This window comes from Euwallacea fornicatus, chromosome 8 (assembly GCF_040115645.1).
Source record: "Euwallacea fornicatus isolate EFF26 chromosome 8, ASM4011564v1, whole genome shotgun sequence".
Taxonomy (NCBI): domain Eukaryota; kingdom Metazoa; phylum Arthropoda; class Insecta; order Coleoptera; family Curculionidae; genus Euwallacea; species Euwallacea fornicatus.
In genome coordinates, this window is record NC_089548.1 from 2,009,132 (window position 1) to 2,026,697 (window position 17,566).

General features: G+C 34.8%; 4 protein-coding genes across 7 annotated transcripts in view; 2 read left to right on the plus strand and 2 right to left on the minus strand.

Annotated features, from left to right (window-relative positions):
* The window catches only part of hts (adducin 1-like protein hts), a 31,045-nt gene extending 29,298 nt beyond the window's left edge, over positions 1-1,747 (minus strand). For both annotated transcript variants that reach the window (XM_066285031.1, XM_066285029.1), the window contains exon 1: positions 1,426-1,747. The gene's annotated coding sequence lies outside the window, so the exon portion shown is untranslated. The remainder of the gene's footprint in view (positions 1-1,425) is intronic.
* A 347-nt stretch (positions 1,748-2,094) lies between these two features.
* ytr (yantar) lies at positions 2,095-3,929 on the plus strand. Its single transcript, XM_066285036.1, has 2 exons — positions 2,095-2,216; positions 2,287-3,929. The coding sequence occupies exon 2, from the start codon at positions 2,296-2,298 to the stop codon at positions 2,749-2,751; it is 456 nt and encodes a 151-aa protein (XP_066141133.1). The 5' UTR covers positions 2,095-2,216; positions 2,287-2,295; the 3' UTR covers positions 2,752-3,929.
* A 1,252-nt stretch (positions 3,930-5,181) lies between these two features.
* Positions 5,182-9,793, minus strand: TBCD (tubulin folding cofactor D). Its single transcript, XM_066285028.1, has 13 exons — positions 9,081-9,793; positions 8,767-9,017; positions 8,455-8,671; positions 8,144-8,292; positions 7,846-8,075; positions 7,525-7,794; positions 7,157-7,466; positions 6,633-7,010; positions 6,424-6,548; positions 6,213-6,364; positions 5,966-6,161; positions 5,600-5,914; positions 5,182-5,513 (listed from the first exon to the last, which is right to left on the minus strand). The coding sequence occupies exons 1-13, from the start codon at positions 9,707-9,709 to the stop codon at positions 5,232-5,234; spliced, it is 3,504 nt and encodes a 1,167-aa protein (XP_066141125.1). The 5' UTR covers positions 9,710-9,793; the 3' UTR covers positions 5,182-5,231.
* Positions 9,794-11,602: 1,809 nt separating this feature from the next.
* Positions 11,603-17,194, plus strand: LOC136340491 (reticulon-1-A-like). Of its 3 annotated transcripts, XM_066284636.1 has the most exons (6): positions 11,603-11,976; positions 12,442-12,477; positions 14,597-14,804; positions 14,868-15,076; positions 15,141-15,246; positions 15,680-17,194. In XM_066284636.1, exons 1-6 carry the CDS (start codon positions 11,802-11,804, stop codon positions 15,726-15,728), a joined length of 783 nt encoding a protein of 260 aa, XP_066140733.1. In that variant the 5' UTR covers positions 11,603-11,801; the 3' UTR covers positions 15,729-17,194. The 3 variants fall into 3 exon arrangements, with proteins under 3 accessions (XP_066140733.1, XP_066140734.1, XP_066140735.1); XM_066284637.1 differs by lacking the exons at positions 11,603-11,976; positions 12,442-12,477 and adding an exon at positions 13,251-13,672; XM_066284638.1 differs by lacking the exons at positions 11,603-11,976; positions 12,442-12,477 and adding an exon at positions 13,255-13,858.
* The last annotated feature ends 372 nt before the right edge of the window (positions 17,195-17,566 follow it).

A 17,566-nucleotide genomic window follows, 5' to 3' on the forward strand; every position in this document is an offset into this window, starting at 1 on the left:
GTTTGCTGCGTTAATTACACAAAACAAAAATGCCCAAACTGGCCTTATGGAATCGACCGATGAAGGTGATTTTATGTACATAACTGCAATATAGGAGTACTCCGGTAGAAGTTTACAGCTAGTTAGGTACTAAGAATTAACGATTCGGTCGATGTCCGCTTTATGGTGTAGGTATGGGTGACACGACGACCAGATAGGAGATACATAAAGGTACAACTTTTCATTTTTGCAACGCCTCATTTACATTTACACGCATATTAAGTGCAGTACCTGAGGCAGCACTATTCATCAAGCTGGGCGATGGGAGCGAGGGGGCGTCATATGGGCAGAAGACGGATGGATCAATGATTTATTGGTTTTATTCTCTAAAAAAAAGCTCTTCAGTAACTAAGTAAATTTTTGAGTACTATTTAGGCTACTGACTTTCTGAGGTAGAGGGAAGTGGGCTGGTAAACTGAAGTAGAGAACATATAGTTCCTATTAAATGGATGTTCTTCTAGTAAATATTTTTCACGATTTTAATAATTTGACCTTCAGTTGTCCCATGTCTGTCTTGATTGACTTCAAAATAATTGTGAACATAAGAGAAAGTAACATGTCCTTGTAAAGTTAGAAAAATGAGTGGAAAAAACAAAAATAAATGTTATATGTTTCCAATTTTTTTTTTAAATAGACTGAAGGTACACAGTATATGTAACTAGGGTGAAGCCACAACTTGAATTACAAACCTTTGTGTTATGTACCCTACAAATCTGCAAATGCATGGAAAAAGACTTAGACAAAATAGGTAGGTGGATACTCTCATTATATTATTAAAAACAAATTTGAGAAAACACAAAATCAAGATTGGCTGTCCAGCGAGTGTTAAAGCATGTGTTAACCCAAAAAACAACATTCAGTATTGATAACTGTTATTTGATGCTAATAAACAAAACCATAAAATAACACACCCAAATTTTAAACTTTGATAAATTATTCTGAATCTAGGAAACAGAAAAAAAACACATCACCTACCATGGCAGGAAACCTTATTAACTAAAGGAGAGTGAAGACTGGTGATTTGAAGAAAACTGAGGGTTGGTGATTCAATCAGTGATACCCTTTTTGATAAATTTTCAATAGAACATCCATCGCCCATAATCAAAGTAATAACATTTGGACCATGCATTAAAACAGTGACCAAAAATTATATATTATAAATATTACATAAATATCAAACAATTTTTATCTGGAATCAAATAAATGGAACTCAGAGGGAGTATAAATAATCATGAATACTCGATCGACACACCCTGACGTCAATTAATGCCATCCACAGAAAACATAAGTAGCGGTTATCAATAAACATGCAAGATATACGAATAAATTAATTCAAAAAAGGGAAATGTTTCAGAAAGTTCTAGAATCTTGGAAAACTGATCTTACCGTTCGGTTTGGGTCTGAGCTGTATCCGTTCAATGTGAATCACCCACAAGGCCCCGTTAAGCAATTATAGGGCGGCACAACCGAAAAAGTTAATAACACACAATGTCACTGAGGCGACGATTAGCTACGCCCCATTAACGTCGCTAAATTACGTTTGGACCGGGTTATTCGATGGAAACAGTAGAAATCAGTATAAACTTTATGTACAATTAACAGAATTTAAGTAAATCTCAGTTTGAAATGATAAAAATGCGTCTGAACAACACCGACACTCGCTAGACAGATCCCTTTTGCACCTCCTTTTGATTTTTGACATTTTCAAACGCCCATGAACACGGAAAGGCGCACGCGCTCAATTAGGTGGAAATTTTTTAAGGCAGCATTGCCATATTTTCCTATATACAGGATTTTTTCTTGGGATTTTTCAAATTTTCTAGTTTCACTCAACATTGCCTTTCGCACTTTATGCACTAAAAATGTGAAAAATAAAATGTATTAACCTTATAGGCCCTAAAAAGAAAAAAAACTAATTTTCGTCAGGAAAGTTGATTTTATGATGGGGAGAAACATGGTCCGCTGGCAATGCCGTGCTAGAGGCCTCACTAGTGGATTTTCGCCTCTATGCAGCTATACAGAAGATCTATTTTGGTCCATTTTTACAAAGCAGACGCTAGCGCTCGGCGTAAAAAATCGCAACTAAAATCGACATTTCTTTTTGACGTTATTTTTAACATGTCCGCCTTCATGTTCAAGTTGTTGTTGTCGTTATAAAAACCCAGAAAAAATCATAGGTAAAAATACCAAATTTTTGTTAGTTTTTAAAAATTTCCTAACGTTAAAAACCTTCTGATTTTTTTCCAGCTATCATCAATGGGCCGTCGTAGTAGGTCGAGGTCTCCTTATGGATCCGGGAGAAGACGGGATAAAGAAAGGGACAGAGAACGGGATAGAGACAAGGAACGACACAGAAGGAAAAGGTCTAGGGATAGGTCGCGAGAAAGGGATAGGGAAAGGAGACGTCATTCTCACGAAAGACGACGAGTCTCTCTGTCAAGAAGCAGATCCCGGTCTAGATCCATAGGCAGAAACAAAGGACACAATTCAATCTCAGAGAGACCCTCAGTTTCGGCTGCGGATTTGGTGGGAAAGAGCGAGGAAGAGCAGGAAATGATGAGAATGATGGGCTTTTGTAATTTTGATACCACCAAAGGTAAAAAAGTAGAAGGGAATGACGTGGGTGGAGTGCACGTAATTCTCAAGAGAAAGTACAGACAATACATGAATCGAAAAGGCGGGTTCAACAGGCCCCTGGATTTTGTTGCTTAACAATCTATTTGTTTTTTACTCTGTAATTTGAACAACCACAGTTTACCTCATTTTAATCAGGTTAAGTACTGCAGCAAATTGAACATTGCTACAAGTTACTTTGATTACTACAGGGAGACAGTTTCAACTCTTAACTTTAAAAAGTGACTATGACTTATGAAAATAAGCATTGATCATGACATCACAGACTCTGATATTCCATTCAATCAAATGGAAATGAAGTGAGATGCAATCTCTCATGGTCAATTCTTGGCTCCTAAACTGCACCATATCACAGAATATCAATTATTAAAAATTCAATAGTTACTGTGTTCATTTTTGCAATCTTAAACACTTGGAATGCTCAATGAAATTTGTTTATTGGTCATCAATCACTGGGAACTCAGTGTGTTATTGATTCATTGGGCTTCCAAATCCCTCATAACAACTGATCAGAACATGAACAGTGAACCTCAGTGTGCTTCTTCAAGTTCTGACTAGCTACATATGCTTAAGCTCTGTATACAGAAAAGTGAACATAGTAAATGATGTGGTTGTCAATGGAGTTTCTGCCAAATATAATAATGTAATTGTATAGCAATAGTAGATACTTCAAGAACATTTTCAGTGATGCAAATATGTTGCAGTGTTACTATCTGTAACCCAAGCATTAATTCACAAGATTAATGCCTCATTTTTATACCTCACACAACATTTTCAGGTTCCCATATATTGTTAAATTTCTGTACCTATATATTTACATAGTCCTTAAAGACAGGTTGTTCAGTTAAGTATATATTTTTCATATTTTTATTTATATCATGTAACTCCTATCATGTTCAAGCACTTGAAATGCAGCGAGCAGTTTTTGTAAGTAAAGATAGCCATGTCCCTCGAGCTGTCCCTTAACAATTTTGTATGTGTATTAAATTTAAATTCAAAGAACTGTTTCTTTCATGAACTTTCAGCTCAAAAGATATCTCTTCTCAATATACTTAATAAGGACTGATTTGTAAACATTGTCCAAACATTTTTAAACTCATTTCTAAGAATTGACACATTTAATTACTGCTTACTTCACGTGGTTCCCATTTTGACTAGAAAGTACCTTTACCATCATTCAGCAGTTAAAGTTTAGGTGTTAGTGCTACTATATGAGTTTGATTTTGTATATATGGAATATAGGATATTGTTTCTTAGATGCCTGTATTTATTTATCTTAAAATCTTATCAAAAATTACTTACATGACAAAATATCAAGTCTTGATATTTAATAGCATTCTTTCAAAATGAATACGCTGTATGTACGTTTTTTCTTTAGATGCATCAAATATTGCTATCTATGAAACCTTTGGGGTAAGAAATGTTAATAATGTTGTTAAATGAGAAAAAAATTGTGATTTTTTATCAATCATAACGTATTCGCGACGATGTGAGCTACCGATGGTACATGAACTGGTGTTACAATGATCGATGTGCGCATGTTTATGCTCTAAATAACAGTAACACTAACAAAAACACACTAGACACTAAATATCAGTAACACTAGTGACCATGTTGCACGAATCTTTGAAATTAAAACTACCCAATGATTATTTTATTTTAAATATCATACATTTCGTTTATTGCGCTGACAATCGACTGAATCTTCTTAAGATATGTTATCGCTTCAAAACATACAAAAAATTTTCGAGTATTTTGTAAATGTACAACTTACCAGTCTAAAAATCAATACGTGACACAAAATAATATTCATCGTCTCAAAAAAAATAGTACATTCCAAGAAGTAGTTTCACGATCTTTGGCACCCTGTAATGGCATATAATATGCTTAAGAAGGATGGTCAACATGGGGCTCTCGAAAACGATAATAGTTACAGACTTGTTTAAAGGAGGGAAAAGTTGGGCATTCAAGGAAGTGGTTACAACACATGCAAACAGACCAACAAAATGATTTTTGTTTTTTTTTTAATTGTGAAACCAAAATTTTCGAATTTTCTTTCAAAAATTGTAATATAAAAAAGTTACAGGTGTAAAAAATTTTATTAAGAAACTCATACAAATAGAAAGGTTACCAGATAAAAATTACATCGCAGAATATGCACTTTATAGTTATCCCTCGAAGGCTACTATTTCATTAAAAGTTATCCATATAAATGAGATATAGGGTGTAGATTATATTTTTAGCATTTCTTTCGCATCAACAGGTCGTATCACAGTCGTCAAATTGCAGACAATGCAAGAGAAAATTCAATTACAAAGCGGTGCAAAACATTCTACACCACGTACCTTTTTTTTAAGATTAATCATAAGCTAAAGTTTATTTTAGCTAAGGAATGATAGTGAATCATTCTACGGTTAACTCAAACCATGATAATGTTACTGTCAGTCAAATATTAAGCGCTTTTTTAACTCAAAAAAAAGTGCGGCTAGATCACATACATTTTATTTCCCTCATATTTATATAACCAACAAAATCACGTCGAAAAATATATTTCGCGCCTACAACGCTTTCTTTTTGACAACAGTGGGCAGCCGCACCCGCATCAATTGACACAAACTATTTCGCGTAACCTTAATTTCCTCCAACGCACCCTCCCAATTAGTGTCGCTTATAACCTGCATTATTTCATCCATATTGTCTTGAGGAATACTGCTGCTATCACCAGTAACCAACAGAGACTCGTACAGTTTTGCTGCGGTAGAACGTCTCACATAAGCCTGACGATGACACAGCAAAATGCTTATTTGAACCAAAGCTGTGTGGCATATTTCGCCAGGAATCTGCGGAAATAATCTTATGAAATCAAAGGAGATGACACAGAAATTTTTTTTTCTGAAACTTTAGCATGAATTATCATTTAACCCACCTGAATAAACTGACACAAAACGTTTATACCATCCATTAATTTATAGATGTCTTTGCATCCAGAAATTTCTAGTTGAACTAACTTTAAGATTCGCTTGGAAAAATCGCAGCTGGAATCGCTTATAATGGACGTTATGCAGCCTGAATCGAAAAGTTTATCTAAGAACCTAAATAAAGGTACAGTTATCCGATCCTGCTTTTGATTATCTACGAATATTCCAATAATGGTTTCACAAATCCGTTTAATTTCCTGAGATCCTTTCAAAAGTTCCTGATCTTTGAGATAATCAAACAACGAATGACCAGAACTTTTCACCTACAATATACCGAGTGACGCATAGCGATGTTTGCGTTTGAAACGTCTCACCAATGATTCCGTCAACCCTCCAACACTGCATATCAGCCCTAATAGAACATTATAGGTGTAGGGAGGAAATTGTAGAAGTTGAACGAACTTTGGAAATGTCGATCCTGCAGAATTCCAGTTTAACATGTTGCATTCTTCTTTAGGGAATATTAAAGACAGTTGATCATAGTGCTCAATATTAGGTACTCGTGGATTGCTAGAATCAATTATATGTTGAACCGTTTAAGACATGGCAGCACATTCTTACTTATAAATAAAGCTATAAAAGACTTTGCCAGCTAGAGCTCTTGTGCGGTCAATTTTCTCTACTGCTTGTTGAGCTATTTGCGAAAGAACTTTATTCATCAAGTCAGAGATTAATAACTGAGGGCAGCGTTCAGAAAGTAGGAGAGTCAACACCTAAATCGGTTGTAATTATTTAATATGACAATAACAAAAGATTGATTAAAGATCAACACCTGTAAACCTGTAACGCAAGCCTCCCTAACCCATGCGCCAATATCGCCTCTTTTGTCTTGAGTATAGTCTTTTAATCCTTGGAAGAAGGTAATGTAAATTTTTGTGATGTAGTCTTCATTAAAATCTATAATTTTTTATAGGGGTTGTGACGGAATGACAATAACTTGCGGTTTTTTTGTTTTTTCTTTGCAAAATCATTTTATCTTACCATTTCCAATCTCATCTGCCATTGTGGACACAATCGCAGTCAACGCTTTGACGCCGTCTCTCCTGCTCTCCGCCCATTTTGCAGTAGCCGTTGAAATCTTTGTGCAATTTATCAAAGAATCGACCACAAACCGAAAATTAGGGCGCAAAATGTGTTTTGGTAGAGACCCCAAAGCCAAAGCGTGCCCCATTCTCGACGACTGTTTAACTTCCATGGACATTTCCGCTACATAATTTTTCACCAACAGTGTGTTAACATCCGATTTGTCTGGAGACACGTAATATTCTTTTAAGAGAACTGGAAGAGCAGACACTGCGATCATACGGACATTGGCTACTTCATAAGAGAGTGATTCGTTTAATAGCGCCAGCCAGTAATCTAAAATCATATACTTCAGTGCGTAATTGTTAACAATTACATAATTGCTATAAAAGATCATTTTCTACGCTCACACCAAAACTACATTAACTAAAAAAGTTTTTTCAATAGAAAATGGTCCTTCCAATTTAGGAATAATACAATACCAATAACAACATCACTGTGATATGGCAGCTTAGACAAAGAACATTTTTCTATGAAATCAGCACAAGCCTGTTTCATCAGCTCTCCACCCAAACCACGAAAATACAAATTATCTCGGAATTTTGGTATTAAGTCCTTTATTTTCCCCAGTAAAGCGTCTGTTAATCGTAACTCAGAACTGTCTCCTAAGACGGAGAGAGCATAAACAATTTGACCAACTGCAATAACAGCCCCATGCCGGCAATTTAAATCTATACTCTCAGTTTTCTCAAAAAGCTTGGGTAGTACTTTCTCAATCAAATAATGAGGAGCCTATATAATGACACAAAAACCTAGAAAAACCCCTCATCATTTTAATAACTAATTTTACCTGTGACGTAAGGTTATGCAAAGCCTTTGCAGTAAGCTCCCTAATAGAACAATCCCAATGATCGACTTTCCTGGCCACCAAATGGTCAATTAAGGGATTAGCATATTCGTCGAATTGCGCGATAAAAACGCTGATACTTAAATACGAATTATTGCGAACACTCACAGCGTAAAAGTCGGCAGTAGTTAGGATATCAATTCCATGAGGAAAGGTGCCTTGTCTGCCAACATTTTCCTGAAAAGCCGCTGATGCGGCTCTTCGACAATTTATCTACGAAATCGAGAACTAAATAGCAGTAATTTTCCTAATCTGAGCTCTCACCTCTTTATCAAAACATGTTACAATTAGCAACGTGCTGGCAAGATCTCGTACGTAAGGGGCCAAATCTTTAGGTTCATAAGCACGTGCGAATGACCAGCAAACATAGCAAGCGGCGTCTCTAATGTGAGATCCTACTGAAGAATAACCCTTTGGTTCATCGTAAACTAGGGCTTTTAATATTAAAGGCACCACTTGGGGTAATCTTTCCCGGAGAAGAAGGCCTCGTCTTCCTATATACATAAATTCAAACTATTTAGTTCATTGATTCTTTTGTGGAAGAGAATTTATAATATTATACCTAGTTCAGCTAAAGCAATACAACCACCATGCCAAGCAGCATCATTTTCTCGAGGCCCTAATAATTCCAAAACAGATCCTACAACTTCATCAGCCAATTCTTTAGGTAGACGAGCTGTAACTCTGCCAACTCCTTTGGCGGCTGACCATCTGAAAGCAACATGTTATTTTCATTGGTAATGATATAAATATACTTGGTGAATAGTTTAAACTATAAGTTAGTAGGTAAGCTGAGATATTCTTGAAAAGTTATATATTGTTGTTTGCATTATTACACTACAATTTATATTGCTATAAAATGACTCATTTTACCTAACAACACCATCAGCACATCTCAATCCCTGTATAAGCTGATCAATTACTTCTTCAACCTCATCTGGAACATCTACAGCTTCTTCTGGCCTTTCAACACTGTGATTACCTTCTATATTTAAAGACAAATCTCCTGCAGCATTCAGATTTGCTGCCAAGGAACGACTGCCTCTTTGATACCTCCAAGATGCAATTTGTGGAGGCAAAAAAGTCAAGCCTTCAATTAAGTAAGAACTTGAGTAATTGGTTCCTTGTTATTTAGGTAATGTGAAATTCATCTAAAATCCACATTTTCATTTGAATTTAACTTACCAATTCTTTGAATTATTTTATATACAAGTTTTTGAACATTAGTCCCAGAGCTGTCCTTAAATTCTGAATTAATTATCCATGCTAGAAGCTTCTGGGCATGTGGTAAAATATCTTCTCTTTTGCCATGTTTAATAATCATGGCAATGCAAGCTAAAGTCCCATACTTGACAAAAACATTACTCTCTTGTGCCAAACTTTGCTCTCTGACCCAATCAAAAAATGGCACTAAATGCTTTTCTTTCACATCATTCCTTGGAAGAAATATATATAAATTCATTAATGACAAAATAAACGAATATTAATAAAACACTTACCTATTTATGAATTTATAAGACAAAAAGGCAGCTGCATCTCTGCATTTATCCGGAACAATTGCATACATTTTGATCACATCTAAAACTCTATCCATGACAGATCTCTTGCCCGTTTCACTTTCATGAAAACCATCAAAGCGTGAGAGATCAAAGGGGATCATAATGATTATTGATAGCCACAAAAGCAAGATATACCTAGTGGTCCAAGTGTCAGAATCACGAGCATTCTGTTCCTCTAAGAAACAGAGCACTGGCTCAAAATCGGCAACCTCATGAGGGAGGTGTTTTACAATATCCTTATACCCTCGAACATTGACAAGTGCAAACATATAATTGAATGCTACATGCTTTAGATATAGGGAATTTCTATTGTTCCTCACTATACTAATAAACTTTTCTAATATAGAATCAATGTGGCTGTCCAGCAAATGGGGCTGTTCGATATATTGGCTAAGAATGAAGGAAAATTTTTCATATGCCTTCTCTTGTTCCGAGCGAGCGGCTTCCACCAAAGTTTTGAGGTTCTCAATCATTTGTAATACATCTTCGTATTCGGAAAAGTAGTCCAAGGCACAGCCTAGACCGAAAGGTTCATCCTCCTTGGAAGGGTCTTCTTGTAAATTGACCATTTTAGGATTTGAAGGGAATTGAAATTATTATTTGAAAAATAAACAAGAAATTATATTTTATCTGTGTTTTCAAAATCGCTGACATTTGCCTTTAGAAGTTTGACACTGACATTTTTCGACTTTTTTTAGGTGTTTTTAAATTTTTTAAATCTTCCAGTACAGACCCAAATTTTCAAGTAGACTCGAGAACCTATTCTTAGTGTCAATATACAGGGTGCCACGTATTAATAGACCAATCCGTTAACCTGAGCGTCCTTACGCGAAAATAATTAGACTTTCTTTATGGCACTTTATTCTTTGGCATGTTATACTCATTACACAGGGTGTTGAATTTAATTCAAAGTAAAAAAATATATTACTTTTGTGAATAACTTGGGTGTTTCTTAATACATTTTAATTGAATTTAGCAGTGATGTATAATCCGGTTAAGCATACATTTTCTATGATTTGAGTGAAAAAATTTGGAAAAACAATGAGGAAAATGGAATGCCGTGTACACGTTTTCCTTCCAAACTTTTTTTTGCACACGCTAATGGTGCATTTGTTTAGTTATTCAAATTAGTTATATGGTTATCTGGATTTCTTCATTCTTGGAAAATGTTGATTTACAACTTACTTTAGAAGGTATTTCACCTTTTGCTTCCAATACTGTTGTGACATTAGTTATTTATTTAATAAACTGCACCAGGAAAATGAAATTTTACAAATTGGCCATAACACTACCGGTATAGCACGAGAACAATTGCTTTTTAAATGGAAAATCATTAATAAATTCAACGTACACTAAGTAGTAAAACGGCAATTGTGTGTGTTTTAGAACTATGCATTTTCTCGATATAAATAAAAAAATGAAACCCACATATTGGGAAGCAATAGGTTAAAATATCCTTTAAAGGAAGCTGTAAATTAAAATTTTCCAATAATGAAGAAATTCAAATAAAAAAATAATTAATTTGAATAACTAAACAAACGCACCATTGGTGCGCACAAAAAATGCTGGGGAGCAAAAACGTGTACACAACCCCCCATTTTCTCCATTATTTTTCCATTTTTTTTTCTCAAATCATAGAAAATGGTCGCCTAATTTAATTATACATCACTGTAAAATTTCATTAAAATATGTTAAGAAACTCTCAAGTTATTAACAAAAATATAATTTTTTACTAACTTAACACCTTGTGTAATGAGTATAACGCAACAAAGAATAAAGTGCTATAAAAAAATTTAATTATTTTCGCATGATGAATCACCGGATAACAGATTGGCTCATTAATACGAGACACCCTGTATATGTATACAGTCCTTTCATAAAGTATACATATACAGTGAGATTTAATAAAATAGGGAGATATAATTTTTTATAAAAACGCATTGTGCTGCATGCGTATTTTTTATATATAAAGTAATCAAATTACAAATGGAAAATTTGCAAGCAAATTTGCTTTGCTACTATTCCATTGTTTCCAATTAAGTATTACAGATAGGTCGAGCAAAAAATCGAATATGAATAATATATGAATAGCATAATATATCATGGAAAAAATTATGCGAAAAACGGAATTTAGAAGATTTGGAAAAATGAGGATTCTGTACAGACTATTTGAGGTCCCCCTGTATAATGTTAGAAACATCATCCAGGATTAGGTTCAATCATATTTCAACCTCAGGCACATGTAACTGGATTTTGTATAGACCATTTAAGAAACACCCTGTGTAGGTCAGAGACACAATCCAGGAAAGATGGCCTCTATGACTCAAATTACTGACATTTTATTACCTGATTTTCCCTATACAATCGGACGATCTGCTTCTTTTCAATGAATATCATAATTTTCCTCTAACATGCACACGTTCCTCTATCGATTGTGCCGTATTCTGGCGCGAGCGCATTGCTGCCAGTAATCCAGAAAGCGATTTAATGCGCTGATCCAGCCAGATTTCAAAGAATAATTTATCGAAATAATAAAAAGTAATATAACTGACCTCACACATTATTCTAAAAACTGAATATTTGCTATTGCGGTTAACGTAGTGTCAAGTGTGAAATTCATCCAGTATTTAACTAGCAGTAGGTCGTCAGTATTGCGATAACATGGCGGAGGATTTACAGAAAGTGGCAAACGAAATCGTGGATAATGTTATCGATGGTGTGGAAACAGAGCTTAAGACTGTTCCTGCTCCAGGAAGTCTGCAGACGAATATTGTAGACTCGTCGCAAGCGGAAGAACCAGCTAAAAAATCTGTTTTATGTAGCATGATATGTCCAAGTAAGTTTGATACTGCAATTCAGTGACAAGTATGACATAAAATCTAGTATTATTTAACAAACTATTCTATTACTCGATAAATTTAAAGAACTATACAGGATGTTCCATATTGGATGAACCATTAGACATTTTTTTGGAAATAAAATAATCTTTAAAAAATGTCTAATATTCCATCAGCGATGGACATCCTGTATAGTAGATATTTTCTTTTAGCTTTGCGCACTATGACTATCTCTGAAACGGTGAGAGCTACTATATTCATGAGATTGAAATTATCGGCAATCTTCCCATTTTTTTAAATGAAACCCCTAAAGCAACTTTTAACTTATTTAACTTGCCTTATAGCTTCTGTCGTTTTGGAGAAAGCAATAGCGAGCACGCTTAAAGAATAGCCTGTAGAGCGAGGCCAGTAAGTCGCCTAAACGAACACAAATGGACAAAATTAATATTTATCTTTTATTTCAGACGTCTGGTTCAATAAGAAATTATTAAATCCTAAAGGTAAGTTTTTCACTTCTCTTTTATCTGTATAGCTAGCTTAATAGAACGTCCACATTTCGAAGATTGCAACACTAACTAACCTCTAAATATGCCCATTCACTCTCAAAACTGTTGGTCATTGGCTTAAAAAACAATATTTTTTATACTGTCAAGTCCACAGCGCTTTTCGTGACTATCTTCATTTTTGGTCACCATTTGGTCAACATACAATTCCATAACGCAAAAAGAATGTATCAGATTTTAGTTTATAGCAATTAAATACCCCAAAATCCCTCAGACATAAAATAACTATATCACTATAAAAGCTAAGATGAAGGCACAGCTAAAGGTCGAACATGGTTTCAAACATGTTAGTAGAACACCTTGTATATTGTTGAATTTTTTTATTCCTTCGTGTTAGGCTTGGGAGCCCCATTGGCTCCCTGCCCGTCGGGGTCTCATTTCGGACATAAACGAGCAGGATTCCAATTTTCGATGTGCGTTTGCAAAATTGCTCTTTTTCGATAGACGCAATTTCCGATCGGTTCGAACCTTGACACCGTGACCTCATTCTTGAACTAAATGCGCTTTGAATTGGCCTCAATTTCCACTTTAACGTATCTTAGTTCCAGCGCAGTATTCATTATCCAAATCCCATCTGCGAACTGAAATAGAAAGTGGTAAGGTACAGATATATAAATAGTACTTAGCGTTTTTCATGGGACAAAAATATTCGGTTTCATTTGCGAAGCATTGACTTTAATTTACTCGTCAAATTTCATTCCTTTCGTGGCAAAAATTCGATTTTGACAACTTTCAATTAATTAAACCGTCTCGTTAGAATTTGACTATAGTAGATTGGTCAGGGAAAAAAGGAATGTACAACTTCTCTAATTATAGCCATCCACTGTTCGGACACCGCTTTATTAGATGCAAACACCTATTGATATCTAAATGAGATAAATGAGCATTAATCACCAATTTAGTTGCATCCTCAACGACGAACGGGACCTATAGCTATGGTTACGGATATAGAACGGAATAGGACACGGCCGGTTGCCAAAAAGATAGACCTTGTCTCAGTGTGAGAGTTTAGGTCTGAAAATATGTGCGTGGATTTATTCAATTAAATTTAAGACAATTTGAGGCACTCATTTAGATCCCTGTTTAATTATGGATAAAATATTTCAGTTTGTTCCCACTGATGGACTGAACCGTAAGTCGATAGTTTGTGCGTCCCAAAGTGTCTGATGCATTTTCTAAAATTAAACTGAGCGTGTAAGACGTGTCGGGCCTTAATAGCGGATATTTTTCAAGTGCGAGTAAAACTACTAATTTTGAGTTTGTGTATATTCCTGCCTTTAGAACAATCGCAGGAAGGTATTGACCTAAAAGCTACAAAGTAGGTTATCTTTCGTAGAATTTAATATTCAGTGGTTTGAAGTCGTGACTAACAAACAACCGAGCTATATTTAGTCCCTTTGCACTGTACAACATAACTGATAAATTTTTGTTAAGAATCAACATTTTACAAACTACTAAATTCACCTTTCTAACTGAAGAGATCTGAAACAATCAATATCGATCTTTGCAGGAGTCTTCATCACCCTCCTCACCTAATTTTTAAACCATTTTTTTAACACAAACTTATTGTCCTTTAATTACAGGCCCAAATGCCCTCTAGGACTACTTAACGATGCCTTAAATTGGAATAAAATCTGCACATAACTAACAATTTCTAATATTTCAAGAGTATTATTCTTCTTTTATTGTTCTCCCCAAATCCTTTTAATCTGCTGGTTTTCTCGAAGGCACCTTATTTTCTAAGTGATCCCATTGAAAATAATAAAGTGACCTTAAATTGGGTGATCTAGGGGGCGCATACGGTCTATCTAACAGCGTAGAAAAATCTCAGCTAAGTAGGTCATAGTTGTTCTCTAAAATGATCGAACAACAGCCAAAATAAAGAAATTCTTTGACCAAGAGTACTAGTTGGAGAGGTTTGGGCATTGACTACCAATAACTAACTAATCTGAACAAGCAGTCGCGTTAAATTCAGTCTCTATGCTCTTTAGAACACAACTGAAAAATTTTCGTTAAGATTCGACATTTTACAAACGGCTAAATTCATCTGTTTCAGTGGAGAATCTCATTTACTGGAGAGACCCGAAACAATCAGCGCCGATTTTCGCAGGAGTCCTCATCATCCTCCTCGCCCTCACCTACTTTTCCCTCATCAGCGTTATCGCCTATTTGTCTCTATTTACTTTAATTGGAACCACTGCCTTTAGGATTTATAAAAACATCATTCAAGCCATACAAAAGACTGGAGATGGCCACCCATTCAAGTAAGTTATTCGTTTTAACATTTGGATTTTTCCTGATAGACGTTTGGACAAAATCAATTTCAGAGAATACTTAGACGTTGACGTGGCTTTGCCTCAAGAAAAAGTACAAGACTTCTGCAGAGTAGCCACTGCCCATTTGAATGCAGCCCTCGTCGAGCTCAGGAGATTGTTCCTGGTGGAGGACTTGGTAGATTCGGTCAAGTTCGGAGTTCTGCTGTGGGTTCTCACTTATTTAGGATCATGGTTCAATGGGATGACCTTGGTTATCATAGGTGGGTTCACTCTAGAACCAACAACCGCATTTAAATATCTTAAATCATTGTTTTATCTCATCAGCCTGGGCTGCTTTGTTTACCCTTCCAAAGATCTACCAAGCAAACCAAGCTCAAATTGATGCTAATCTTGAGATCGTAAGAGTGAAGATTGCTGAAATCACTGAAAAGTAAGTTTTTACAAAGTCTGAAGTTAAAGTACCAATTGAAGGTTTTTCGATTCTGAGAGGTGAGCACAATATATTGTTAAATAATATTATACGAGGCGAATCAGTTTAAAATTAACTTCCAACTTGCGCAACTCCGATAACAGTGGATTTAGTTACGCAAGTTGAAACATTTGAAGAGTTGTATCGTTCTGTGGCTTTCAGTAAGATACACAGTGAATTATAAACTTTTAATTGATGTAATTTTTGCGGAAAGGCAAACATTTTATCTTTTAAGTGAATTCATAGAAAATAGCCAAGCGACGTTAGATCTGGTGATCTAGGAGGTCGAGATATCGATTTTTACGTATATGATGCTTACAGTGTTTTCTATCAATTTTGTATATCAAATCAAGTGGAATTTTAGAAACTATGCAAAAAATTTCTCATTTTACAGGGTTAAAGCAGCAGTACCCATCGGGAAAAAAGGAGAGAAGCTCGAGTAATCCTTAAAAAATACTCCCAAAAATTATTTAATTAATGAAGTTTTTATCTCTTTAAGTATATTATACATCCTCGTTAATTGTAAGAGCGAATTTATATCTTTATTATTAATATTATTGTTATTAGACACCATTTAATGTTATAACATAATACTTTTTGGTCTTAGTGCAGAAAACAAACATCGTGATGGCTTACGTGTTTCACTTGATAGCTTTGAAAAATAATAGCAATTTATTGTTTAAATTCGATGTAAGTCATACTGAATCGTTGTTAAAAGTAGCGTATTTCTAAGTACACTCCTAAGTGTAACAATGCAAAAGTCAGCTATGTATGTAATTACTTAAAGTCCAAGTGTGTAAATGTTTAATAGGATAAGTTTCCATTTCATTCAAAACTATGTTACACAATAAGGTAAGTATAATAAAGGAGGGTGAGCTTCTTAAAGGGCATATTTATTATACTACAGAAGTTGAAACTTGCTACCCCGCTTACGGCAAGTATACAATATTTATACTAAAATAGTAATGACTTTTTGTAGACGCTCTGTACGATTCTCTATCGTGCTTCAAATTTCTCTTATTTCACTGGACCGGAAGAAAGTTAATCTAAAGTCAGCTTTAATTGAATTCCGAAGATATCACACTCATTTAATCCTAACTCTTCTACAGCACTAGGTATATCACCTTACTGTACTATGTACTAGTTATGCTGCGGTATATACTAGTTAGGATGTCGCTTTTGTTGAAAAACGTTGTTGATTTCATATATTTAATAGTCATAATAGGATTACATTCTAAAAACAGAAGTGATTCAGAAATAATTGCATCACACGTGAGTTAAATTTTTTAAATTTTATACGGACGAGTTTTAAAAGAATTAATTTTATACGTCCGGAGGTAAAATTTAGTTTTTCGTTTCCATTTGCGAGCGTAAAATGGCATTTTTCCCCTTAAGGTATGTTCCGGCTTAACGTATATATGTATACAATGTTGCTCTTTCATTTGCGAACATAAATGACACTTTTACACACTAAGGCAACTCCCGGCCTAAAGTACAATTTTGTTTTTACATTTGCGGACGTAAAAAAGCATTTTACTTGTCCCAATTTACAATACAATTTTCCGCCCTCGTTTTTTGGACGTAAAAAAGCGCTTTTCACGCGGATGCACCGATCAACTACTATTAACATATTTGTTGAGTTCTACTCGGGTTATATGTCACAAATAATTAACCTCGTGAGTTGTAATCTTTTTTGACCACTCTGTAGTTGTTTATGTGGCGGTTTAATGCTTTTAAGACGAACTATCATATGTAGTAAATGGAACATACAAAGTAGCACTACATTATTTGTATCATATAAATTTTATTATTGAAATTCTATTGCTGTATCTCGATTGGGGACTTTTTCGTTTAATGAAAAATGTATTCCCTTGTTCATTTAATTAGCAATAAATAGTTTATAAATGTACACGTGTTCGTTTTTCTTGAAATTTTTTCAGTGATAGATTGTGCCGCTTATTTCTGTAACTGAATTAGTTCGGGTTACGTTAATTCGATGTTTTTTAAGCGAATTGGTCAAAGTTTCCGTGATATCGAAGGTCAAAATTTGTCTCGAAATTGTCAAAATTGCAACTCGACCCAGGATATCTCTACTCAAAAGACCTAGAAATACAGGACCAAATAAGTGTCAATGAAATCACAGTGTATGTACCGAAAAATAGGTAAACATATATTGTATAGCTACCTTTCTCTGATATTTGAGTTTTTATTAGATTTTTTTATTGATTTTTTATTAAATTTGTAGAGTCTATTCCATGGAATAGAACTTCCCATGTGTCTT

Excerpts from the sequence above, each read along its gene's own strand:
- TBCD (XM_066285028.1), bottom strand. The coding sequence starts at position 9,709 with ATGGTCAATTTACAAGAAGACCCTTCCAAGGAGGATGAACCTTTCGGT. Across the intron at positions 7,795-7,845 it reads TAACATGTTTTGATAAAGAG|ATAAATTGTCGAAGAGCCGC; the intron begins GTGAGAGCTCAG and ends TCGATTTCGTAG. Across the intron at positions 5,514-5,599 it reads TTTTGTGTCAGTTTATTCAG|ATTCCTGGCGAAATATGCCA; the intron begins GTGGGTTAAATG and ends TTATTTCCGCAG.
- LOC136340491 (XM_066284636.1), top strand. The coding sequence starts at position 11,802 with ATGGCGGAGGATTTACAGAAAGTGGCAAACGAAATCGTGGATAATGTT. Across the intron at positions 12,478-14,596 it reads GAAATTATTAAATCCTAAAG|TGGAGAATCTCATTTACTGG; the intron begins GTAAGTTTTTCA and ends CATCTGTTTCAG. Across the intron at positions 15,077-15,140 it reads GATGACCTTGGTTATCATAG|CCTGGGCTGCTTTGTTTACC; the intron begins GTGGGTTCACTC and ends TTATCTCATCAG.
- ytr (XM_066285036.1), top strand. The coding sequence starts at position 2,296 with ATGGGCCGTCGTAGTAGGTCGAGGTCTCCTTATGGATCCGGGAGAAGA.